Below are 27,779 nucleotides of genomic sequence, written 5' to 3'. Positions count from 1 at the left end.
CCGTCAGGTGGCAGAGCTGAGAACCTTCCGCACAACTAGATTTTCGTTGCTTCCGGTCAATGCTGGTGTAAGTGAAAGTGTGGTAGACGCTGTTATGAAAATGAGTGTGTCGTGCGTGAGACGTGTTTGCAACTTGGAAATGCTCGAGAAAAAAACAGAAACGAAATGAAACTAGTCCACAAAAGTGTTGACAAGGATGGAGAAGGGTATGTATAGATTTTCGTGTAATGTTACATCACAGAAGAAAAAATTAAAGTATTGTGCGAATATGTTTAACGTCACTCAACATCACTTTTATTTTTGATAAAAAAAAGGAGTGTTTCCCTTATTCCGGAGGAGACGGAGGACATGTGGCACGCATATAACCTAATCAGCGAGGGAGATTGTGTGAGAGCTTCAACAATAAGGTATGTGTCAGCTTCTACGATTGGTATCATATGCACATAGAGTATTGTTGGTCAATGACAGTTTTGTTTGACAGGAAAGTGCAGACAGAGTCCTCCACAGGATCATCCACAAGTAACCGGGTTCGAACAACTCTAACAATTCGCGTTGAGGCCATCGATTTTGATACTCAAGCATGTATGCTAAGATTGAAAGGCAGAAATGTGGAAGAAAATCAGTATGTCAAGGTAAGTTAAATGTATTCAGATCCAACACAGTGCACTTCTCTCGCTTGTGGAAATGTGAGATCAATCCTGAAGTTGTTATTTCTAACCATAGTGTAATAATATTTCTTTAGCTCACTAGGTCATAAACCCTGCAAAATTTTTATTTTTTAAGTTTTACAAAGCACAGAATGTATCCAAGTATTACGCAATCACATAAATTCCATAGGCTAAGCATTTCACAAACATAAAGTGGTTTGCTCAAATGATGTGGCTAGTGTGTGATTGTGCCTCCCCCAAGGCCCCCCCCCCCCCCCCGCCCCACCAAGCTTATTTTGTGATGGCTTAATGTGAACTTGGTTGTCAACTGAATATTGTCGCATACTGTCTACTCTCCAGTTTTTCATTGCATGTTATACAGGGTGAACACAAAGTCTTGCCCTGATTATAACAATTTATTACAGATTAACCGTTTGACATAATAATTTACATTTGATGCCATTACATAGGTTAGTGTTACCAGCTTTTTTTAAAGACAAGTTGCTTTATTAAACCCCAATGTGTGCTCCCTTGGTAGCTTGGAGAATGTCGAGGTGATATTCCAGTTCCCGTCAGGTGTTTCGTACTGTGTTCTGTCACAGTACCCACAGCAGCTTGTATCCTAGCCTTCAGTTTGTTGACATCAGCAACTGGTGTGATGAAGACCCTGTCCTTGATATAGCCCCAGAAAAAAAATGTCAAGGGGCGTAATGTCTGGAGAGCGGGGAAGCCAGGGTGTTGGAACGTTCCTGCCAATGCACCGATCCGGAAGTGTTTCATCCAGGAAATCACGTCCCTTGACTTTTTTTTGGGGGGGGGGCTATATCAGGGACAGAGTCTTCGTCGCACCAGTTGCTGACGTCGACGAACTGAAGGCTAGGATACAAGCTGCTGCGGGTACTGTGACAGAACGCATGTTACAAAACACCTGTTGAGAACTAGAATACCGCCTCGATATTCTCCAAGCTACCAAGGGAGTACACGTTGAGGTTTACTAACGTAAGTGGTCTTAAAAAAACTGTTAACACTAACCTATGTAACGGCATCAAATGTAACTCATTATGTCAAACGGTTATTCTGTAATAAATTGTTATAGTCGGTGCAATTCCTTGTGCTCACCCTGTATATTGTTTTTTCTCTGTCTTCATACACACACTGCAAGCCATTGTACAGTGCATGATGTAGTATCCTACAAGCCTTTAAGTATTATTGCTCATTTACTCGGAATTAGGCCAGAGTGTTATATTGGACCAACCATGAAATCTTGGTTGTGGTGCTGGACTGATTTGTAGCATAGTGCTAGTCATAGGCTAGCTTGAAAGGTGATAATTTGGTTGTGTATTGGCAAAGACAATGAATGAAAATTCCAAATAAAGGTTGTAGTTTACATTCATTCCTATTTAAACACATTTTGTCATAAAAACTAAACCTACCAGGTAAATTCAGAAAACTGTCATTAGGTAGTGGACAAGCTTCTGATGAGCATTTTGGTGCATGCTCTGTACATGTTGTACATCTACTGAAATATGCAAAGGGGAGAGATGATGTTCACTATTAACTTTTCCCTAATTTGTGTGGAGTTATTGAATCAACCCACTGTTTTCTAATCACTTAAACAAGCCCTGTATTAATGTCCTCATTCTATCAGAAATGCCTCAGATGTCCATGGTACAAGATCCATTTCCTTAAGGATTACTCCTAGGTATTTATCACCCAAGAAGTGAATTTTATTGGCAACATTGTCAAAGTGTGCTCTCGTAAGAAATAAGGAAAGTTATTATCTAGTACATAACCTTTGAGCCAACATGTATTGACTTACAAAATAAATCTCTGAGGCAGCAAGTTTGTGTGTGTGTGTGTGTGTGTGTGTGTGTTTGGGTTATCGAGCTATCCAGAATGGTTTTCTTGATTTGAGACACGTGCAGGATGGTTTGAGCAGTATTTTCTGGGTGGGTAGCCTATGGGAAAACATTACATTATTAATCTTTTCCTGTTCGTGGGTTGCTGCTTCTTGTCGTCTCAAATGTGGTAGGGTGACTCTACAGAGAGCAGACAACCAAGGTAGTGGGGTTGATCTCAGGGTGCCCTTTATAATTCTCGTGGAGCCATCCAGCTGAATGTCAGTCTTACTGGCATGCACGCTCCTGTACCAGACAGGTGCACAATATTCAGTCACAGGATATACGAGAGATGAGGCCGCTGTACGGAGGGTGTCAGCTTCTGCACACTAGGACGGCTAAAAGTCTACACAAATGGAGGCTGAACTAGATCTCGTATCTCTCATGGCGAAAACGACATGCAGCGACCCCACAACAGCACTTTTAAGAGCCAAACATATCTCTCTCTCTCTCTCTCTCTCTCTCTCTCTCTCTCTCTCACACACACACACACACACACACACACACACACACACACACACACACAGTGAGAGAGATATTTACCAGTGATCTGCAGAAAGTTAAAAACCTATCATCATACTACTCTTCCAAATGTATTCTAACCGTGAGGTGTAACTGATGTGTCTCTGTAGCTGGTTTGGAGAAGGACACAAATTACCAGACAGCAGAACTTCTCCAACTCAGTGTCCGGCGAAGCACTGTGATACAGAGAACCAAATTAATATGGGCTGATGAGTGGGGAGGAAAGTGGTCAGAAACTTTATATAGGAAGCCTCTCAAGAAATGATTTTGTAAAACTAATGAATTACAATTATAGAGAATTAAAATGTGTAATGTTAGATTGTATGTGATGAAAGAGTATAACATTTTCATCTGTCATACAGACCTCCAATATAAACCACCACACAACCTGTAGTAAAGAATCTCGCTAAAAGTTCAACCCCAAGTTGCACCATAGTTCGAAGTTCATTTTGAAGTGCATGTCCTCCTATAACTGACAGTTCAAAGGTTGAAACAGTTTTCTTGGAGAACAGCAGTTTTTTATTACTTAAAAATGAATGTGAAGAGTCACAGCTTCAGGAAACTTCCTTTTTTATGAGGTTATCAGTTTCTGTCTGTTTTAGCCATCTTCAGACCTCACACCATGCTGGTAGACGGTGGCAGTGAATGGAGCAGGTGCTACAACTTCACAAATGCTAACTGCGACCGCCTACCGGCGTGGTGGGAGGTCTGAAGATTGTCTAAAACAGACCAAAACTGCTAACCTCATAAAAAAAAGAAGTTTCTTGTAGTTCATGTTTGTTTTCAAAGGTTGGAGTTAGGAAATGGCGTACCACCTCCAATAGGACCATGCGTATAAAGCACTGTGTTCAAACCAACCTTTATGTTGATGACAGCTTTACCTTTTCTGTAACTTGTTAACTACTCAGAATGAGCCTTTCACTGTACAGTGGAGAGTGCACTGTTTGGATATCTCTAATTGTTTGTTTGTTTGTTTGTTTGTTTGTGTGTGTGTGTGTGTGTGTGTGTGTGTGTGTGTGTGTGTGTGTCCATCAGGTAGGTGAAAATGCTTGAACAAGAAGAGTGTATGTAGCATTATGTATTTTTGAATTTGCTTTATTACATACAAACTTACTGCCGTGGTTATGGTTTTGTCATTGGTTCATACACAGGCCAGCACTGTGGCGGGATTTCTGTCATCAATCCTGTTGGTAGAGGAGGCTATCTGTATGAGGGTGATATTATCAGAACCCACCTATAGGCTACAGAGATTCCACGGTGACAGCGAACCATCAGCAGTATTTCAGCCTCAATGTGTGTGTGTGTGTGGGGGGGGGGATTATTGGTGATCTTCTTGTGGGACCAGTCATCCTTTCTCAATGTTTCACAGGCGAGGCCTATCTGCACTTCCTACTGGTCACCCTGCCTTCCCTGCTGGCAGACGTGCCTTTCATGTTACAAAGGATAATGTGGCTAGTACATGATGGTACTCCAGCTCACTACCCTCGTAAGTGTGGACTGAAACTAATACAGACAGAACACTCCCAATTATCTGAAGTGTTTATATGTGTGATATCAGTTATTGAAATCTGTTCTGTCAAAGACTTTTATCACCTTTTTCAACTGAGTGTACCTCCCTTGAAACACATTTCTGGCCATGTGTCCATATGACCTTTCTTTTTGCTCCTTATTATCTCAGGGATTGTTTCCTGTAGTTTGTCCTCATATAGCAAAATCACTCTGTACGTCTATACAATGCAATATACCAAACAGTGTGTGGTGGGAGGTACTTCTTGTACCATTGTTGTTTCTTCCCATTGCCTGTTCCATTTGCGTATGATGCTCTTTTCGCTTTACATCACTCCAGATTGTTATCCCCTATGTATGAGGTCTGTCTAAAAAGTATCCGACCTTTGATTTTCCTGTGCAAAATAGAGACGATAGCGCAGCGTCACTGTACACAGTAAAGGAAGAGACATTTATGCTCATGTGTGAATTTTGTCCCTTCCCAGTTGCTGCCTTTCGGTCGCTGAGTGAGGTACTACACAACGTGTTCGTCGGTTTACCGATTCTCTCAAGATGACTGAACGTATTGAGCAAGGATACTGCATGAAATTTTGTCAAAAGCTTGGTGATTCTCAAAGAAAAACAATTCGTAAGATTCAGCAGGTGTTGGGAGAAGATGCGGTGGGTGTAACACAAATTAAGGAGTGGTTCGATCGATTCAAAAATGGCTGCACATCAGCGGAGAGTGACCAGTGTTCTGGGAGGCCCCAAACTGCTCAGAGTGCAGCTCTTGTTGAGAGGGTTCAAAATTTGGTGATAGCAGATCGTCATTTGACTGTGCGGGAGATTGCCCAAGAGGTTGGAGCGAGTAAAATTGAAGATGCCACTGAAAGGATCCCGTTTTGAGAGTAGAGAAGAGATAATGCAGAACACGACGACAGAGCTGAACACTATTCCAAGAGAAGACTTCCAGAGGTGTTTCCAGCAGTGGAAGGATCGGTGGGCTAAGTGTGTGCAAGCGCAAGGGGCCTACCTACTTGGAAGGGGATTAGGGTCCCAACCCCATAGGTATTCAAAATATTTCTTCTGGCCAAAGGTTGAATACTTTTTAGACAGGCCTCGTATCTTAGGTTGTTGCTGTTTACAGTATATGTCACCAACAGTTTAATTGAGAATAATAGACCTCTTTGCTGCTCTTGCACGATTTGTTACATTCTTTTGCGTTATGTGCCACTGGCAGTCCATACACCAGTCACCAATTCTCTGAATCTGATTCAGCACATGTTCATTGGTGGTACTGCCAGTTCTTTAGGCTATAAAGTTTCCTCTGTATCTGTTGATGACATTTTATCTTGTATAACATGATGAGAGATTTACATATTGGTAGAACTTATTGGTTTCTCATGGATTTCCTTTTTGTCTTTTAATCACAGATGGGAGCCTACCATACCCTGGATCTTGAAGTGAACAGAAAATTCACACTTTCAAAGCCAGAATGGGATTCTGTATCACTGGAAAGAGTTAATATTGCTTGTGATCCTACACAGGTATGTAAGCATTGTATGTGGTTACTATAGTTCACTATTTTTACTGACTGCAATAAAGATACAATGTGCCAAAGTGATTTTTACTTTACTTACAGAATGCTGATGTGGCAGCGGTAGTTATGCAAGAGGGGCTGGCTCATATTTGCCTTATTACATCCACGATGACTTTGGTACGGGCAAAAATTGATCAAAGCATACCACGGAAAAGAAAAGGGAATGTACAGCAACATGAGAAAGTAAGTACAGTGAATAAGCTGTGAGGCTGTTCATAAGGAGGCACTGGACAAATAGAATATATGTAGGCTTGAGGTATGTATATGTAAGTGGTTAGGAATGAAGGTATAAATAACTAGTTAGGAAGAAGCAGTTAGTGCCATTATTCATGCATGATAATCAGCTATTGTGAAAACAAATTGAGGTGGGAATGTACATTGGGGCGTGTGTTTGGTTGTTTGTTGAATGTATGTACTTTTGTTAGACTAAGAGCTAGTACTGTAAAGCTACTGTTTTCTGTGTGTGTGTGTGTGTGTGTGTGTGTGTGTGTGTGTGTGTGTGTGTGATCCATGCATTGATTTGCTATAGGTGAGTGGTTGCCTTTCCCGTATTTTATGTATTGCTTCACCCTGGAATTTCCATTACTATTATATACAATAGATGCAATTTAGTGTTTAATATCTCCTTTTTACATAGTACTGTGACACAGATTCTGAAAATTTTTGATTGGTTTTATAATATTTATGTAGATTATTTTTTAACGGTAACTTGGTAAACATGGAATGTGTAAAACTTTCTTAAATATTTCCAGGGTATGGCAAGATTTTTTGAAAGTGTGATGCAGGGAATTCTTCGTCACGTCAACTTCGATATTGTAAAATGTGTTTTGATAGCAAGTCCAGGATTTGTCAGAGACCAGTTCTATGAATATATGTTCCAACAAGCAGTAAAAACTGATAACAAAATGTTGTTAGAAAATAAAAGCAAGTTTATGCTTGTTCATTCATCAAGTGGCTTCAAGCATTCCTTGAGAGGTGAGTAGAATCATCTGTGTATTTAAGAAATATTTGATGATCACATTGACAGGAACCAGTAGGAAGAGATTTGGGCATCAGGTAAGTGAGTTACTTGAAAACTGTAATGTTTAGATGAAATTCACTTCCATCGCACTTGGTGTTTTCAGATTATAATGAAAATAGGAGTGACTTTCAATGGAATTTTCTCTTTTGTCTGATCTCATTCATCAAGAATTATGTTGTTTTGCCTTTTTTTTTTTTTATCATCCAGTATTCTTCGTACAAATAAATATTTCAGCACTGTTGGCCCTACCGTTGACTGAAAAATAAGATGTGTGAAAGCAAAATTAATGTCAGCCATCCACCCACAAGATTCTTCAATAATTAGAACGGGCAGAAAATTGAGTCAATGTGGTAAGATCTAGAATGAAACCAGGTAGTTATTAATGTTGAAATAGGGGTAATAGATCAAGTGAAAGATGCAATGCCTTGTTGGCTTAGCTCTCTTGCGTAGTATGTTTTGCAGTGATAGCAGATGACTCATTTTTGAGAAGAACCAGATTCAGTTCCATTGTAACCATTTTTACCTGTATACAATGGTCTAATATATCACTTGAGTTGAATGCTTACGTGGTTTCTCAAAAAAAGCAATAACTCATTCAGTTGTTTGTGTATTACATACTTACACATATTCTGTTATTGTGTCACCTTCCCTGTGCACAATGTGATCCTCCTTTACATGGAGATTTGGGAAAATAAATATTCTATTTGTGAAATCAGTGTAAAGTGAGTTCACTTTTACCATCAGTTCTCTGCCTTGTTAGTATTTAATTTTTAGTTCACAAACTTGCACATCGCTTGATTACTGCTGTATTTTGTTATTATCTGTAACAAGTGTTACACCAGAATGTGAGTGAAATCTTTTGAGAGTACAGGAGGGGCTGATGTAATAGATCTTGGGTTTAGGAAGTTTTGCCAAGATGATTCTATTCACTTTGAAATGACTTGGAGTTAGAAAACTGTTGATTTTTCCTAATTCAGGATATGAGGCGTCTAGTATCAAAACTGGCCAAATCTCAAAATTTTCAAAAATGAGTTCAAGTTTTCAATTTAAAGTATATCACTATCAGGTAAAACTAGAATCTGCGTTAAAATCAGCCACATCTTTGTGTCACAGAGCATTGAATTCTTGATTGTACAACAGAATGGGCCAAGTTTTGCACCAGTGAATTCATAACTGGTCATGTCCAGGAATGAGCAACGGTCTTCATGTCACTGCATTTTTTGTATGGAATTTTGTGTTGTCACATTACGCAATAATGTGACCATATCAGTAGGCAATTTGTTATATTCTGCCAATCTTTTGCACTAATTCCCACATTTGCGGGCTTCGTACCATGTGTTATGAAACGCAGCTAAATGTAGAAAAGTATAAGTTAATGTGAATGAACAGAAAAAAATCTGTATGGTTTGGATACAGTATTAGTAGTGTCCTGCTCAACACAGTCACGCCATTTAAATATCTGAGCATAAAGTTGCAAAGCAGTATGAAATGAAATGTGCATGTGAGGATTGCAGTAGGGAAGGTGAATGGTTGACTTCGGTTTACTGGGAGAATTTTAGGAAAGTGTGTTTCACCTTTAAAGGAGGTCGCATGTAGGATGATAGTGCTACATCTACTTGAGTACTGCTCTACTGTTGGGGATCCGTACCAGATAGTTTCGAACAACATGCAGGCATTACAGAAATGCTGTAGGAACTCAAATGGGAATCCCTGGAGGTAATGTTCTTTTCGAGGAACACTGTTGAAAAAATTCAGTGAACTGGCATTTGGAACTTAACTGCAGAACTTTCAGCTGTCTCCAACATACACTGCACATAAGGACCACGAAGATAAGATATGAGAAATTAGTGCTCTTACAAAGTCTTGCTCTATTTGCAAAGTGGAACAGGAAAGAAAATAATTAGTAGTGGTGCAGGGTACCCTCCACCATGCACTGTACAGTGGCTTGCAGAGTATCTGTGTAGCTGTGATTGACATGAAAGCAATCCTATTTCCTTGGTGATTGTATTTTGTCATTATTGTGTATTGCAACATGTGTACTGTTCAGAGTGCATCAATAGATGAAACCTCCAGATTTATAAAGTGCTGATGTAATGAAGCTTCCTTCTCACAAGGGAACCTCCTCATCACACCCCCCTCAGATTTAGTTATAAGTTGGCACAGTGGATAGGCCTTGAAAAACTGAACACAGATCAATCGAGAAAACAGGAAGAAGTTGTGTGGAACTATGAAAAAATAAGCAAAATACACGAACTGAGTAGTCCATGTGCAAGATAGGCAACATCAAGGATAGTGTGAGCTCAGGAGCGCTGTGGTCCCGTGGTTAGCGTGAGGAGCTGCGGAGCGAGAGGTCCTTGGTTCAAGTCTTCCCTCGAGTGAAAAGTTTAATTTTTTATTTTCAGACAATTATCAAAGTTCAGGCACTCACACATAATCAACTTCTCCCTCCAAAATTCCAAGACATGTTCGGATGTGGTTGGACATATGCAGGATTTGACGGTCTACACAAGGAAAAATTTGAAAATGTTAAAAACATATGTTTTGACAGAGCACAGGGAAAACTGTGCGACTGTGAAACTGTTGCATTCATTTGTTGCAGTTTATGTGACAAACTCTTATGTTTTCATCACTTTTTTGGGAGTGATTATCACATCCCCAAGAAAACCTAAATCAGGCAAGGTAGAAGAATCTTTTTACCCATTCGCCAAGTGTACAAGTTAGGTGGGTCGACAACATATTCCTATCATGTGACGCACATGCCGTCACCAGTGTCGTATAGAATATATCAGACGTGTTTTCCTGTGGAGGAAAATGCGATCAAATGTTTTCGGTTCCCATTAGAGGCATGTCCTTTCTTCTACTAATCGCACGGTTTTGTGGTGCGGTCACAAAACACAGACACTAAACTTATTACAGTGAACAGAGACGTCAATGAACTAACGGACAGATCATAACTTCGCGAAAATAAAGGAAGGGACCACGGCGCTCCTGAGCTCACACTATCCTTGATGTTGCCTATCTTGCGCATGGACTACTCAGTTTGTATATTTTGCTTATTTTTTTCATAGTTCCACACAACTTCTTCCTGTTTTCCCGATTGATCTGTCTTCAGTTTCTCAAGGCCTATCCATTGTGCTAACTTATAACTAAATCTGAGGGGGGTGCGATGGGGAGGTTCCCTTGTCAGTGGCATTTTCCATAGCTAAGACCAAAAGAATTATTATGAAGAAAAGAGAGAAGGCACAAAAGCGTGTGTGTCTAAAAGAGGAGGTGTTTTACAATTATGATATTGGAAGTACCAAAGTCTGTGTAAAAGAGGAAAATTGCTGGCTCAAATGACAACTCACACAGTGATCAGAGACATTACTCTACCTGTCTTTGAAACAAAAGACATAAAAAATCTCCTGCATAAACACATTATCCCAACATGGGAAGATCTTTAGTCATTGCAGTTATATAAAACAATAATATTAGCTAATGAACCAGCTTGCACAGGTAATGAGAGTTCGAACACAGTCTCCAAAGTTTGCATCAGTGATTCACACGAGATCCCTGATATTGTAATTTAAACGGGAGCGAATTGAGACCTACACCAACAGTATTACTTAATATACGTGAACAGTGTCTGTTATAATAATAATAATAATTCTATTAACATACTTGATTATTTGCAGATCTTTTATTTTTATTGTGTTCAATATTTAAGTTAACTACAGACTTTTAGTGAGAGAAATCCTATTTTGTATTCGCCTCAGTTTTAGATGTTCTTAGTAATTTATTGACCAATTTATTTTGCGATTTTTTTAAAGAAAAGTAATTACATTGTCATGTTATTTTCATTTAAATGCTTTTTTCCTCAAGACTTTGGAATTTAAAAAGAGTAAAATTATATAAAATTTAAAAAAAGCCAAGTCTAAACTTAAATTAACTAAAAAAATGGGTTCTATATGAGATTTCAATAAACAGTAGAATTTAAATATTAAACCATTAAGGATGGAACTATGAAAGAAAAATGTATGTGCCCATCGTTGTGTCTGTAGAGATTTTTCATCCATTTTGAAAAATATGCCTTCATTGACATGGTCAGTTTTGATACTAGATGCCTGTTATATGAATGGAATTAACAGTCATTGACTTCAAGCTAATTCCAGTCCACCAGATGATCTAAGACTGTTTGTCAGTAGATGCGCAAAATGAACACTGTACTTACCAGCACAGGGGACTAAATCAAAATGCACATAGAAAGCAAAAGAAATGTGAAAATGTTGGAAACATGGCTTGCTTTATTTAGAAAAAGAGTGTAAAAAACAGAGGGTAAATGTAAATTTTTAGTGAATGAGACAGTAAGGTTGTCTTGTTTTGCAGACAACAGGTTTGGACAAATTCTATCTATTTTTTAATAAATGAAACTTAAAAAGTTGCAGTTTTTGGGTTCTTGTGCTATTACCTATTGAGACTTTGGTTCAGTTTCTGAAGTGTAATCAAATATCAGTTTTTAAGATATTTATATGAAAGTGTACAACTATAGGCTGACAATGGAATTGCTGTCATAATTTAATTTTATGTAATTAACAATGTTATGAAAAGGCTATGTTGTTACTCACCATATAATGGAGCTGTTGAATTGCAGGCAGGCACAACGAAAAGACTTTTATAAAGTAAACTTTTGGCCAAAAGGCATTGTCCAAATTAGACAAGACCACACACACACGATCAGTGTGTCTGGTTGCCAAGGTCAGTCTGGTCTAGCCTCGGTAGCCAGAGAAAGTGGTCTTGTGTGCATGAATGTGAATGTGAATATGTGTGTGTGTGTGTGTGTGTGTGTGTGTGTGTGTGTGTGGTGTAATTCGGAGCTTACTTGGTAGCAGTCTGTGCGTTACCCCTATCTGTGACTCCCCATTTCTGCTATATGGCAAGCAGCAGTCTATCCTTTTCATAATATTGTCATGATTTCATCCTGGATTTTTCATTGTTTGACTTTTGATTCAGGTCTGACTTTCACATTAAGAATTGTTGTATTACTCATCACCATTATTGACAGTGAATAGAATTAATGCAATGAATGTGAGAGTTAAAGCATTTGACTTGCATGCACTAGGAGCAGTGTTTTAAGCCTCATCTGGTCTTCTGGATTTATGATTTCATCAAATAATTTCAGACAAATGTAAAATTGGTTTCTTCAAAAAGTCCAGTGCCCAATCCCTATCCTATCTTTGTGCAACCCAAACTTGTGCTCAATTTCTAATAATCTCGACAGAATTTTATACATTAGCCTTCCTTCTGTCCTTATAACAGCACACAATACTGCCTGCAAAACTCCAGAGAGGGGGCTGTCCCATTATTAATGCAAGAGCTGTATGCATTGTAGCACGTGATATGACTGTCAATATTTACTATTTATTGGTCAATTTAAAGAGTGCTTAATTTGAAAAATGATTGGTAATAGGCACTTTGATAGTAGCAGCTCTCTGCCATGGCTAATCACTAGGACATTTTGACCAGTGTCAATTATGTTTGGAAGTCAAATGTACTTTGTAAATTTGGTAGTTCCTCAGTGGTGAAGTTTCAACAGATATGTTATTATTTATTTACATTTTATGACCTTCATTGGCCCACTCTAGCCAACTTAATACAAGGAATTTTTCAGTTTCCTGTCTGCCCAGTACGTCTTCATTCTCTTGGATCTCATCCTTTTTTCTTCATCGGAAATCACCCTTCTTATTGTCTGTTTGTTAATTCTCATTTGCAGTCTGGTTTGTTTGTCTGTGAGTTTCCAGATTTTGTCAGTTTTGTTTCTTAGGTCTTCCAATGTAACCTGTAGCTCGTCCATATCTTCCTTGATTTCTGTAATCCACTTAATGTTGCACTTACTATACCACAATTTTTCTATTCTCCTGATCCTGTTCTCTGGTGTTCTGATTAGATGTCCGAAAAATGAAATGCGTTTCTTCCTGGTTGTACTCATTACCGGTTCTATTTCCTTGGAGACTGTGTTGTGGCGTAACAAGCTTGCTACGCCACACTGGGAAGGGAGCCGAAAGAAAGGCACGCGTACACACACGCCGACTGGCGTCAAGTCTGGAACAGGATAACTATTGAATGGTAGCAAGAAAAGTACGTAGCTGCTTTATACTTAACTTTTATTCTTTGATGAATACAGCGTTCTTCTTGAGACATTTATACGATAACTCTCAAACTAGGTAAGGCTAATGGCGCCTTGCTAGGTCGTAGCCATGGACTTAGCAGAAGGCTATTCTAACTGTCTCTCGGCAAATGAGAGGGAGGCTTCGTCCGTATTGTCGCTAGCAATGTCGTCCGTACAACTGGGGGCGAGTGCTCTATCGTATATCGAGACCTGCCTTGTGGTGGCGCTAGGTCTGCGATCACACAGTGGCGACACGCGGGTCCGACATGTACTAAATGGACCGCGGCCGATTTAAGCTACCACCTAGCAAGTGTGGTGTCTGGCGGTGACACCACAGACTGTTTCATTTGTAGCTACCCTCCAGTGTCCTTCTTTCTGGTACAATTTGTTGATGCATGTTCTGATGATTCTTCTCTCTATTTTTAGTATTTTGTCTATTTGTGCAGTGTTGGTTGTATTGAAGACGGTTTCACTTGCGCATGTTATTTTTGGTTGAGTGACTGTTGTGTAGTGTTTTAATTTTGTTGCTTTTCACAGGCTCTTTTTGTTGTAGGTGTTCTTGGTGATATATTGTGCTCTAATCAGTTTGTTTATTCTGTTATGCTATGTTGGCTTTTCATTGAGGTTACATGTTATGATTTCTTCCAGATATTTAAATTTATCTATAATTTTCATTTCTTGGTTTCCTATAGCAATTTGGTTTATGAGTGGTGGGTCGGTTAACATGATGGCTGTTTTTTCGAAGGATATTCCAAGACCAATTTTCTGTGGTATTTACTCTAGTGAGATAACTTGTTTGGTTTCCTGAATACTGTTGGGCAAGAAAGCAAGGTCATCAGCAAATCCTAGACCATTCAAACTTATGTTGTCTTTGGGTCTTCCCATTTGGATATGTTATATTAAACATTTATTTCTCTTTTGTGAATAACTAATTAATCGATTTATATCCAGTAGAATGTCCTGTACAGTTGTGAGAGGTAATTAATATCACATACCTACTACATATTTGTTATCTTCCTAGATGAGAAAAGCTAGTAAGTTTATCCTCATGTTCTATCAACTACTATACTGGTGCATGACATACTACAACTTTCAGTGCTCATTTTACATAGACCATATGTATGATTTGGTACTAATTGTGCTTGTATTTTTATCCCTGTATATTTTAGAGGTTCTCACTGACCCTGCTGTTGCCGCTAAGATGGCCGATACTAAGGCAAGTGGTGAAGTCAGAGTTCTGGAATCTTTCTACACAATGTTGCAGACAGAACCTGCAAAAGCATTCTATGGCAAAAAACATGTTGAAAAAGCAAATGAAGCACAGGCAGTTGAGACATTGCTAATATCAGACAAACTTTTTAGGTAAGTTTCCAGTTTGTTTTGATTCAGTTACTGTACTTCAGCTACTTTGTCTACACAGAAAAAGCGGGAAGGTGAGAGAAAATGTTGTAGAAGAAGAATAAGCCAACTGAGCAGTTCTTACTGTCTATGTTTTAAAGTCTCTTAGTAATATAACAGTTGATTTGGGTGACAGCTTCCCCTTCATTACTAAGTTTAATGAAAAGTGACGCAAATTGTAGTCCTAGCTCGTCCCACACAGAAACTCTTTACAAAATGCTGGTATTGTGCATTCAAGGGAAGTTGCTAACTGATGGTGCAATGATACAGAATCCTGCTTGTTATGTTATTTAGCACAATGACAATATTTGGTCAGGCATGCACAGAGTAGGAACTATAGTGCAGCAATGCCAGGAGCAGGTGAATGTAGGTGTTTTGTCATACAAAATACCATGTGCCTGTTACGACATTGCGAGGTGATCCAACTTGGGGAGTGTGTGGAAACAGTTGACACAGCACTATCTACTGGTAGCTGCTGTAGTATTTAGCATATGTGCCACAAGACACAGCAAAGTCCATGCAAGTGCAGCTCAAAAGCATATAAATAACTAGCCACTTTATGCTTAAGTCATTTGTCTCATATCACAGCTTTACTTGGGTGCCATTTGGAATACTGTTTGTGGACCACAGTTTGGCACTGAAACAGGGCAGTCTGCTCTGAAACCACAGGGGTTGGAGCCACCACCACATCGGGGCAGGATGGGCCGAGGGAAGCAGTTTGGTGGCCATTAATGCGGGGCAGTGGGTCACTGCCATTACATGTCCCACTCACTGTTTGCTGGACAGCACTGTATGCACGAATCACACCACCACACTTGTGGTCATTCTTAGCCGAGGCAAACGAGAACAAAGTCGTCACTGACAGAGGTGATTGAGTCATGAGCTGCTGCTCGGCCAGTGCTATGCTCTTGTCAGCATTGCTGGATGAGAAGCCACAGGGGGCACTAGGTGCCTCAGCCAAGCAGCTGCTTCCTGTATCAAACTCTGGCAGGGAGCGTTAATAAAGCAGTTTGGGAACTTCTGGCTGTGTGACTGGTACTGCATGGTGTCCCCCTTCATCCCATATCCATCAGGCACCTTCATTGGTGTCGGAGTATTGACATTGCCTTTTCAGCAGAACGTCTGAGCCTACAGTACAGTGAGTCAAGAAATATAATTGTTATTGTCAAAATGTCTTGGTTGTGGAAAAGGAGCACTACTGCTGTGAATTTAGTTAAAAATTTAGTTAAAAATAAGGAGCCAGTGAATTTATCGCACTTACGGGTTAATGGAGATCACGATTGTCTAGTACTTGTATTCAGTGTAACTTGGAAGGTCATTCAGCACCATGTGCAGAACTGATATCAGTAATGTGTTTCATGTGTAATTGTTACAGGCATATTGTTAGACAGTGCCGAAAATGAAAACTGCTAACGTTTAAAAGCAAGAATTAAGTGAATGTATTTTATTTTGTATCTCTTGTAGTTGTTAGTCTTAAAAATGTGTGTCGAGAAGGGTAAGGCTTCAGCAGAGTCTGGAAAGCAAGGAGGCAGTTCATTTATTGTCGGAAAGGTTAGCACAATTGACAGCAGCTAAAAGAAAGTTACATGGTTTAGTAGAAGCCCAGTTGCCACAGGAAAATGTAGATTTGTCAGTCGCAAGCTTAGTTGCTCCTTTCTCTGGTAAATCAGCTGAGGATGTGCAAGCATTTATGGAGGATGTTGGGAATTTGGCAGAGATAGAAGGTTGGTCTGATATAGAATTTTTGACAGCAGCAAAATTAATTGAAGAAGAAAAAAACTTATGCGGGCTATACAGAGGCTCTCAAGGGAGCTAGGATGTTTGGAGAATTTAAAAAAAAGGGGTTATTTCAAAGGTCAACAGAATGAAATAGTGCCAGAACGAAGGGAGGCTGAGCAGAAGGAACGAAGGGAACAGAACGAAGGGAGGCTGAGCAGAGGGGACTTGATGTGAGGTTTGCCTTCGGAAATTTCAAGGAGTGTTAAGTCAGTGGTTCCAGTTGATTTGTGCACAGCTGACAGATTGACAGTAGAATCCTAGGAAATTGACATGTCAACTGGATTGCAAGCTAGACGGACAGTGTTTTCGGTGAATATAAGGTGTTACAGATGTGGAGAGATGGGGAATGTATGGAAGCTGTGTTGCCAATCATGGGCAGTGGAAGTAGATGCAGTGGCAGTAAAATAAGATGCTGTGAAATTGTATGCAGAGGAGGGATTGTGCAGTCAGGGGATAGTGGGGAAGAAGAATTGGTGAATACTGTTGGACATTGGAGCACGTGTGTCAGTTGCCAGGGGGATCTGGTGGAACGTAAGCTATGGAACCCACCATGGTATAGATTTCGTGGATGGGGGATAGAGACGTCACATCATTGGGACTGGTGAACACACAATTTTGCCTGGGTACTGTATCAAGTTAGTGTAAAAGTCTATGAACCATTGTCTTGTACACACATCGGTGGAAGAAAAACTAAATTTACTTATATTGAGAGGGAGATACGTGATTGTTACTAAATGTAGTATCATTGATGACTTAATTGTGTATAGTAAGTAATGAATTAATGCAAACAGAATTTACTCATTCATCGGGTGGCATTCATTGCATAAAAATAAGCTATTCTGAAAAGATTTATGTGACATCATTGCTGAGTTTCACAACATATTAACCATCACGTAGGAGAGCCTTCGCAGATGTAGAGAGAGAGAGAGAGAGAGAGAGAGAGAGAGAGAGAGAGAGAGAGTTTGATTTATAAAGCATATACTTTGAAACAAAGCTTCTGCTCTTCCTCTTTCACTTTGTCTCTAATGGTCTTCTCATTGATGGGACTTTCAACCCTGCTCTTCCTTCATTCTGCACTACTGGCTATTAAACTTGCAAAACCAGGAAGGATAGAAAGTAATGATTTTACTTATTTTGCATGTACTGTATAATGGGAAGAATACATTACTAAATTTGCAGGTTATTTGGGCGACGCAGAGTGCAAAATTTAGTATCCAGAACAGCTACCGCTGACAAAACCGATACTGTCACTCAGTTGATCATTGAACTGAACTGAGCTGGGATGAACTGATACGGATATGTCAGTTTGTACAGCTTCAACTCTGGCAGTTCATCCATCGAAGTGACTGGCGAGTAATGGCATGCCAATCTTTCAGCAACCTGTGACTAGGTGTTTTTCAGTTGGTTAGAGGTCTGAAGAACATGCTAGCAAGGGCAGCAGTCGAGCACCCTCCGTGCTGAGGTTCACCAGGACACCATGGCAACATGCAGTGTTGCATTATATTGTTGAAAGATAACATCACAGAGAACTCGAAGTTAGGGCACAGCTGCCAACCTTAACATCAGAAATGTGTTACCTATGAAAAAATCATGTGGCATTGATGGCCAGGAGGCCCCATCCGGGGAAGTTCGGCTGCCAAGGTACAAGTCATTTCAGGTGACGCCACATTGGGCGACGTGCTTGTCGGTGATGAAATGCTGATGAGAAGAGCACAGCACCTAGCCCACGAGTGGAGAAAATCTCCAATCTGGCTGATAATTGTACCCAGGCCTGCTGTATGGTAGGCAGACACATTACCAGTCAACTAAGCAGGCGGACAGTGTTACCTGTGTCATGTACCAATGGCACTCTATACCGTGACACTTTATAATGATCTCGTATGATGATGATGAATTAAATCTGGCAACATTTATTCTCCTTGGAGTCTCAACACACAGATTGTCCATTGTGGTGCTGTATAGAAATGTTAACTCATCTGAAGAGATGATGTGATGCAATTCCTGTGTCCTGTATTGCTGTTAGCTGCACGAACCTGGCATGCCGAAAGGCTGCTGCAACACATACTCCTAACTATTTTGTGTGATTACACTGAAATGATGATGATTTGTTATTTAATTGAAAGCAGTGTTGCATTGTGGTTGTGAATTTTATAGTTCATCTTAAATTTTCTCTTATTATTAACTGCAAACATGATTAGGGATTCAGTGTTTTGGTATACGAGTTTAAGACTTCCAAGATCCCTGAAGAGGGTTCTGCAAGATGTATGGTATTCAGTTTTACGTTACTGTTCCTACTGCACACTTCTGTAGAATAAATACATTTAATAGTTACCATTCCTGGCATTGTTTGCGAGCTAATACGTCTGTAGGCAGGCTGCAGACACTGTACGCACACTCACCTGTTGTCCAGTGTGACAGATGGCGTATTGGTTTGAATCAAAAAAATAAACTAGATTAGTTAGGAGTGGCCTTGTAAAGAAGTCTGTGAAAATTATAGCAGAATCTAGGACTTCCAACTGGTGTGTCAGTAGCATCAATCACAAAGCAGTGCACTGACTGAGGCTGTAACTTAACTAATTAACTGGTCAGTTCAGATATTGTTGCTTGTGTCAGTACTGCAACTGGCTATTGCAGCATGTGCAGGTTTGAGATGTTTATCCAGAATTGCTCTTTTTATGGTTCTGTACCTCAGTCAGCAAAAGTGGGGTCCTTATAGGATAATTTTGTTATCTGGATGCCTGTCTGTCCACCTGTTAAGACCCCTTTTTCTCAGGAATGGATAGAGGTATCAAGTTGAAGGTTATATCATATACTAAGGCCCCTTGGCAGTGTAAAAAATTTAGCTTTTGAGTCAATACAATCAAAAGATATGGCCGATACAATCAAAATGTATGGTTATTTTCTGATACTCACAGACTCACTCATCATAGCCTATAGTGCACTTCCCATTGACGGAGAATCATGAAATTTAGCAGGAAGCGAGGTTTCACACTACAAGTGAAGGAAAAATATCCAGAAATTGTTATTTTGTAATTATATCACATAAAAAATAATTTTTTGCCATTACAAGCTTACATTGCACTCGTAATCCATCAGAAGTCTCAGGAACTATTCTGGGGATTTTGATCTAGTTTTCAGGAACTGTTCTAGGGATTTTGATCTAGAAAGAGCTAAAGTGATTCATGAGGAAGTTTTGTGTGTATCATGTACAAATATTTCGGGCTGATTGGCTGAGGATGAAGTGAAATCCCTTGTTGCTATGAAAATGACATCTTTACCATCTAGTGGAGACAGGCATAAGGCCACCCAACTACTGCACCACAAGGTGCTAGCATTGCAAGTCATTTACAAACTGCTCATTCTACTAACAAATATTCCTTGACAGTCTATGCCTATGACATGTATAGGATTGTCAAGGTTTGAAATCAAACTAACACTAATAATTGATGTGGGATTGCACTTCCATTGCTTGAGGTATGGTTCCAGTATTCTATAGAATATCTGTCAAAGCATTCCACAAAACAATTCGACATTTGTGTGACAACAATAGCCCTGTAGCCAACTGCACCATTTAATTCTCCAGGGACTTCAGTCACATTTTACCAGTAATCACAACGACAGACAAAGTCAGTGCATCTTCTTCCTCTTGCGTTACGGCCTCTGGAGGACCACGGGTAGCCCCTTCGTGGACTGCATTTTCCTCTTCTTCTCCCAGAACCTCTTCATTCTCTCTCTTCTCCTCTCCCGCTCTTCTTCCGAGATCTTCAGTTTCCGTTTCTCGTGGCGGCTCCACTGGTGACATTCTAATCTTTTCCTGTATTCTTCTCTGCCATTGACCTCCGGCATATTTGTCGGTGTATATTTGTTCCTCCAATTTTTCTTTCCTTCGACCTTGATCCCCAATTTCAACCACTCCTTCCGAAGTTCAACAATCCACTTGGTTCCTGTTTTTCCCCTTGTCCTCCCTGTTGTTTCCCACACTCTCTTCGTCATTCTGTCCATAGTCATCCTAACTACGTGCTCAGCAAACCTTGCCCTTTTGAGTCTGATTTCTCTGGATATTGTTCTCATGTTCCGGTACAATTCTTCCCTAGGTCTTCGCATCCACCTCTCTGGGGACCTAGTATTTTTCTCAGCATTTTCCTCTCTTCTTTCTCTAGTTGCTCTGCCCCATTTCTTCCTAGTGTCATCGTCTCAGCAGCATATAATACTGCATTCCTCACTGTTGCCTTGTAGTGGCTTATCTTTGCCTCTGTGGATATATTCTTTTTGTTGTATACCTCTCTCGTCATGCGGAAGGCTGACCTCATCTTCTTTATCCTCTCTGTTATTCCCTCCTTGCTCCTGTTCCTTCCTGTTATAAATCCTCCCAGGTATTTAAATTTGTCCACCATTTGCACAGTGCCTTCCAGTGTTTCCCAGTCTGCAGTGGTGTTTAATGTCTCTGTCTTGTTATAGGCGATCCTCAGTCCCACCTTTCTGGCTACCTTACTTAAGTTGTCAAGTTGTGTCTTTGCATCTTCTTCCGTCTCATTATTGCTATGTCATCTGCAAAGGCTAGGCAGTCCACTTGAGCCCTGTTGTCCTTTTTGTACCCCACATGGGTCTTTGGTATTCCCATTTTTTCGTCTATTGCTCTCCACTGCCTGATCACTTCGTCCAATGCTATATTGAACAACAATGTCAGTGCATCACAATTACTAATTAGCTTTTATTAATTAATGTGTTAATATAACTCCAAAACTAATAAATGAAAAACTACAATAGCAAATTACACAAAAAATTTAAACTTGAAATAAGAAAGGTTCTTGAATGTCGTGGAATTCCTGGAACCAAAATCTTGCCATTGTCGATATTAATAACAGGCAAAAATAGACGAGATTCTCAATTCCCAGGATGGATGAACTACTGCACACATAATTAAGTTTGTACGGACATCTGAATACTAACCCTACTCACACTGGTCCAGCTTTCTTTCTGTTTTCTGTGCAAGTTGTTAATAATCTTTTGCTACCTATAATTTCTCCCAGGCAACTTCAGAATTGCAATGAGTGTATTCTAACTAGCATTGTCAAAGGAAAAAAAGAGCTACAAATGATACAAACATAGGTTTGCCTTTCTTCAGCGTGTCTTCTAATGTACATCGCTGAGCGAAGAATTGCCCTACATGTTCCTACTCTTCTCTGGAACCCAACCTGTCTGCCATGAGTTTGGTTTCTACAAGGATAACATTCTTCTGTAAATAATTTGTGTTAATATTTTCCAACCATTACTTGTTAAACTGGTGGTTTGGTTGTAATCACACCTGTCAGCATCTTTCTTCTTCGGAAATGCAATTACTGTATTACATTTTTCCTGGAGTCTGGTTGTATTTTGCCTGTCTCGTACATCTTGAACATTAGGTAGATAATTTTGTCTTGGTTGGCTCTCCTGAGGATTTCAGTAAATCTTAGACAATGTTGTCCACTGCAAGGGTCTTATTTCCATTTAGGTCTTACAGCACACTGTTAAATTATTCTTGCAGTATTGTATACCTCCCATCTCATCTTCACCTATTTCCCTTCCCTTGCTATAACATTGTCATCAGGTTTGTTTCCCTTATAAACACCATCTACAGACCTTCTGATAGACATTTGAACAATATATTGCAATCTAACTAAAACTAACAAGACCTACAGTTATTTTATGCACGATAATGTGACAGCAAAAACTGGTAATGCATTTATGACAGTATTACAAGGTGTTTGTGATGGTAGGATAGTTCAGTCATCAAAAGCACAAGTTGGCTATTTGAACCATTGCCTTAGTGAATGGGAATCCAGTATCTTAGTGTTGCGCCATCTCACCAAGGTCTGTGGCCTGGTACATTTTTGTGTATCTAATCTTACCTCATTGCCTTGTTTTATACTTGTTGTAATGTGATATTAAATTATATTCATCAAAGTGTGTCTGTTAGTGTGACTGAACTGTATTCTGTATTGCATAACAGCTTTTTAGATATATCTTTTGATTTTCCAATTCATGTAGTGTTTGAAAAGTGTCCCTTTCATATTAGACAATACATTAATTAGGTTACAGTGGTCTTAAAACCGCAGTAACTGGGCTACTTGCCAGTGAAAACATGATGCGAGCCAACTAATTTGTTTTCATGCTGTTCCTTTAGGCAAGTCCACCAGAAGGAGCATACGATCATACTTCCTTCTTCCAGCTGAGGAGTGTTATGTTGGCTTTGTAAAAGTGTGGACAGTAGTATAATTGTTTTCACTAAACTGATAATCGAACAGTCCAATTGGTTACTTAGACCGCCTTTTTAATAATTATTTTGAGCTAAGAAAATGCATAATATTTGACCACCACCAATATTGACAACATACAAAGTTTTATTGAACTGAGATAAATGTTGAATGGAGATGATTAGGAAATGGAGCAATTATTGACAACTGCATCATCCAATAGATAAGAATTGGTTTGAAAATTGATATAATTTTACTGCAAAAACATGCAGTAGGTTTGGTTTAATGCATACTGTAATTCTTGTTTGTCACTTTCACTTTATACTCTGCAAACAAGATTTTCTGTTCATTGTGTGACATATTAGGAAAGATGGCCTCATCTTCATCTATTCCCCTTCCCTTACTATAACATTGTCCTCAGGTTTGTTTCCCTTATAAACACCGTCTACAGACCTTCTGATAGACATTTGAGCAATATATTGCAATCTTATTTCAAAAACTAACAATTATGAGGCTTTTTCATGTAGGAACATGGTGTTTTTAATTTCAGAATACAAGATGTTAAACAAAGGAAAGAATATGTAGCTCTGGTTGATGGAGTAAGAGAATCTGGAGGTGATGTGAAGATCTTCTCGAGTATGCATGTATCTGGTGAACGTAAGTATCAAAGTTTTGAAGTACTGGTATATCTTATTAGATACAATTGTTACATTCCATAGAATCGCTATGTATATCAGATTCACTTAAATGGAGAGGCATTTTATGTGTATTTTTAAGTTTAAAATAGCAGGGTTTTGTAGTATTTATACCAAAAATAACCATTATCCTCTTCCTTAAACACGTTTCAGTGCAAAATTTATAAACTAAATTAAACTCCATCCAAACAGACCTTGGAAGGCCCAACAGTACTGACCGACTGCCTTGTCATCATATACTTAAAAATTTAACATTGAAACACACAATAATGCACTAAAATTATTATTCCATGTCCATTGAACTCCCAGTCTGCTCTTGTCACAACTGTTTAGTTCCATAGGATTTTGAGAGTGGCAGAACATAAGGCGCTTTAATTTGCAGTTCACTGCAGCATTTCCTCTGAAAAGAAGGGTACTGTAATGGATCTGGGAGATGTGTTATTTTCTACCGGATTTGTTGATACCAAATTGTAAATGTTTTCTTATATTTTTTGTCAGAATTTTTTTTATTATAATTTGTCTTATTATATGTTAATTTACTTATATTTTTGAGAGTGAAAGCATATTGATTACTATTAGTAAATGTGTCGAAGAATAGCAAAGATACTGATTACAAGTGGAAGCTTGTGTGTTGTGTAAAATGTCTTTGACGCTGGAGTCGTCTTTGACTATAGTCAGTCGGCAGTGATCTCGTGGTGTGTGTTGATGGTAGAACAATGTGCAGGTCGCCGTCATAAATAATTTTGAATTATGTTACTATTTTTTTATATAAACTTTAAGAAGAAACCACATTCGAAGAAATGGTATTTGAAGCACCAAAAATGAGGCAAACACTTTGAACCAGGTCATTTCTGCAGCCGACAAAGATGCATTGTGGAATCATACTTCCACTAGACAACTGAAGCCAAGACAAATATCGCCTTGTAAACATCTAACGGAAAAGGTACTGCCACGAAATATGCCAAATTTAAGTAAATAAAAAATAGTGAGCATATTTCAACTTTGTGTCTCAGCCGGGATACCATATTTCAGTACATTGACCCTTGGCAGTCTGAATCAAGGCACTTACTGGTTTTTCTTGAATAGAAATGGATGGGCCGCCAGGCATTTGTTTCTAAAATGAGCCCATTTCATCAAGGCTGAAAACATACCGTATTTACTCGAATCTAAGCCGCACTTGAAAAATGAGACTCGAAATCAAGGAAAAAAATTTTCCTGATTCTAAGCCGCACCTGAAATTTGAGACTCGAAATTCAAGGCGAGATAAAAGTTTTAGGCCGCACCTCCAAATCGAAACTAAGTTGGTCCATTATGATACGAGACACAATTGAGGTCGAACGAATGACGATACAGCTACAGTAGTTTGGTTCGAGTCGTAAGCTTAGCAGTTAAGCTTTACCAGGAAGCCATTGCTATGCGTCAGGCGCTCCGTCCGTATTTATACGGGTACCCTTCCTTTTTCACGTGCTTCGTCGGGTTTGAATTGATTGCTTATTTTTCTTTGATCTGATAAGTGCCGTTATGTGTTTACGTCACTCTAAGCTGAAAATGCATTACTGTACTGTGTCATGCATTGTTTGTCGCATTCTGATGATGGCTTGCTCTTGTGCGCGGTTACTTACACTGCTGCTTTCTTTGATAATGATCAACAAGAACCAAATAATAGACTGCATATGATGGAAGATGTTCTGAACGAGAGTTTAGCGAACATTCTTCTCCGTTTAAAATCTTTGCAGACGCCTCTTTAGTACATTATATTCTGCACAGAAATTAGAGTCATCTTAGATTTAAAAATCTAGTCAATTGCCGTGCTTCATTTCTGACTGTATCACTATTAGGCATAAGAATGATACGAATGTAAACATGACATGATTTGTGTATTCTTCCGCGTTTGCTGTGCTCTCGCTCTAGTTTCGTAGTTTATTAGGCAGACAGCAGCAAACACGAAAGAATACATGGCAAAATGTTTATATTCGTATGGTGAAGAGAATACTGTATGTGATTCACAATTCATAAAAGTTCCTAGTAGCAACCATCTCTTCTCACAGGTAGGAAAAAATTCAGGACGTAAAGTTTCCCATATTGACAAACACTCCAAACAGTCTTGCCAGTCGGATTTTCGTAGTACATTGAAATGCTGCTAGAAGATGAACAATACGAAATTTCTATTTACTTCGTTGGATAATGTATGAAAGTGCAGTGGTCGAAAATCGGAGCGGAGAAAAAAGCTCGTTTTCCACCTTTTTTTTTAATTTATTTACTGACGAAGAGGTTTTGGCGCCATTATTTATCTTTGTGCCTGCAAGACATACCTGTTGTAGCGCTACATATATTCGATGGCGGCACCTACCAACATTTTTCAGAACTTCCGCTTACTTTGCATCCGATTCTTAAGCTGCAGGCGGTTTTTTGGATTACAAAAACCGGAAAAAAAGTGTGGCTTAGATTCGAGTAAATACGGTACTTCACAGTCTAGCCTTTTTCTGTCACATTTTCTTAAACCTCATTTTAAATTACTCGCCTCCAACTTTGTCTGCCACAGATGCCTCTCCTGTCATTTTAATTTTGTGAAAACTAAAACGATGCTAGAAGTGGTCAGAGCAACCTGAGCTCACTGAGAAACATGATGGATCGCCCTCTTCTTTAATTAAACCTTCATACAAGCTCTTGGCTTTAACTGCTCAAGAGAGAGGTCTGTGCTGTTGGCTGTGGTGCTCGGTCCAATGGCTTAGCATTTTTCCATTCCGTGTTAGATTTGGTCACTCTAGCCACACATAAGTCAGTTGAACAGTGAGCAGCTTCTTGAACTAATTTCGCACTGTCATGAACAGTTCTCGCTGTGGCTTCAGTAAGTCCCAAAGTATGTTAAATGTCAACAATACGCTTACCTTTCTCATAGCAATCCAAAACTCTCTCTCTCTCTCTCTCTCTCTCTCTCTCTCTTTCTAATGAATACGAAATTCATACTCTCTTCTTTCCCTCGATGTGCACACTTCCATTCCTTTTACCCAACATTTTTAATACAGGTACTGCTGAGTGGAGCTTCACAGCTCTAATGACCTGAACTGATGATTTACATCTCGCAAACATGACAGGAGAAGCGTGTTTAAATGCGCTAACCCTCTACTGCTTCAGGGTACTGTTACTGCATGACAGCAGTGGATTTAAAACTAAAATTGTTTATATGTAAAAATGCAAATAACAAATCCACGTATAATGGGGTGTATCTGTATGTATTACTGTGCATGGTGATAAGTAGCTTATATGAATTTAAACACTTCAACACACATTAAAGGATATTAAATGTTGGCAGCATACGTGGAGAGGAATTAAAATGATGAAGATTTGTAGCCTAGCCTTGTTTTTAAAAATATGTTTCATTATTTTATAAATATATTGAACTGAAAGTAAAATATATTTCCAGCCATTTGTTCATCTAATTGGGTAATGCGAATCATTTGGAAGACTTACCTAGTGTTTGAGGACACTGTTCCCTATCTATTCAGACTGACCATGTGTTCACTTGTATATATAAATTTCCAGAACTTTTTTTCTTTTGGAACAGATGAGCACATACAAAAATTACAGAGGATGGGGGTGACAAATTGAAGTGATAACTATGACCTCAAGAGACATTAAAGAACGTAAAAAAGGAAAGATACAATTCAGGTGACTGAAGGAGTCTGGAAGCAGCATACTTAATGACAGGATGTATTTGTTGAAGGGACTGAAGCTTCAGGGAGGAGCCATAGATGTGACTTGTGAACGACACTGAAAATAATCATTCATATTACACTTATTTCCATGGGTGACAAAAATTTAGTTTTATTTAGCTATAGTCAGGTTGATGTAAGATAACCACGATAGTTAGCAATGCTGGTGCCGTTGATGTAAGATAACCACGACAGTTAGCAATGCTGGTGCCAGCTTCAACTGCATAGTGCTAACAGCTGCACGTGAAAACAGTAGTTTACAAAATGGTGGTATGTGATTGGTAGAGGTAGATGCACAAAGCTGCTGCTCCCAGCCCACAACAACTGTCAGGGGTCTTCTTATGTAAACTCCACTATACACTATACGAATTGTGTAGGTGATGATTATTTTGCAGTAAATTTTTCAATGCTTTATTTTTTCAGAATTGGATCAGCTGACTGGTGTAGCAGCTATCTTACGATTTCCTATGCCAGAATTAGAGGATGAAGATGAAAGTGAAGATGAAAAAGAAACCTAGTGGCATGTCAGTCATCAATATATTATGTTTATTTTGTTTTGTATTTATTTAAAGACTCTGTATCTGTATTTATAAGGAGCTTATGGGTGTTGTACAAGATGATTAATATATATACTACCCGCATA

General features: G+C 39.1%; 1 protein-coding gene across 1 annotated transcript; it reads left to right on the top strand.

Annotated features, from left to right (window-relative positions):
* The first annotated feature begins 9 nt into the window (after positions 1-9).
* LOC124613135 (protein pelota) lies at positions 10-27,779 on the top strand. Its single transcript, XM_047141756.1, has 9 exons — positions 10-206; positions 315-407; positions 482-632; positions 5,986-6,099; positions 6,195-6,335; positions 6,905-7,127; positions 14,488-14,680; positions 23,279-23,385; positions 27,560-27,779. Exons 1-9 carry the CDS (start codon positions 166-168, stop codon positions 27,652-27,654), a joined length of 1,158 nt encoding a protein of 385 aa, XP_046997712.1. The 5' UTR covers positions 10-165; the 3' UTR covers positions 27,655-27,779.

This window comes from Schistocerca americana, chromosome 1, assembly GCF_021461395.2.
Source record: "Schistocerca americana isolate TAMUIC-IGC-003095 chromosome 1, iqSchAmer2.1, whole genome shotgun sequence".
NCBI lineage: Eukaryota > Metazoa > Arthropoda > Insecta > Orthoptera > Acrididae > Schistocerca > Schistocerca americana.
The sequence above is the reverse complement of the archived record's forward strand: the minus strand, read 5'-3'. Positions and strand labels throughout refer to the sequence as shown.

Excerpts from the sequence above, each read along its gene's own strand:
- LOC124613135 (XM_047141756.1), top strand. The coding sequence starts at position 166 with ATGAAACTAGTCCACAAAAGTGTTGACAAGGATGGAGAAGG. Across the intron at positions 207-314 it reads GTTGACAAGGATGGAGAAGG|GAGTGTTTCCCTTATTCCGG; the intron begins GTATGTATAGAT and ends GATAAAAAAAAG. Across the intron at positions 633-5,985 it reads AAGAAAATCAGTATGTCAAG|ATGGGAGCCTACCATACCCT; the intron begins GTAAGTTAAATG and ends TTTTAATCACAG.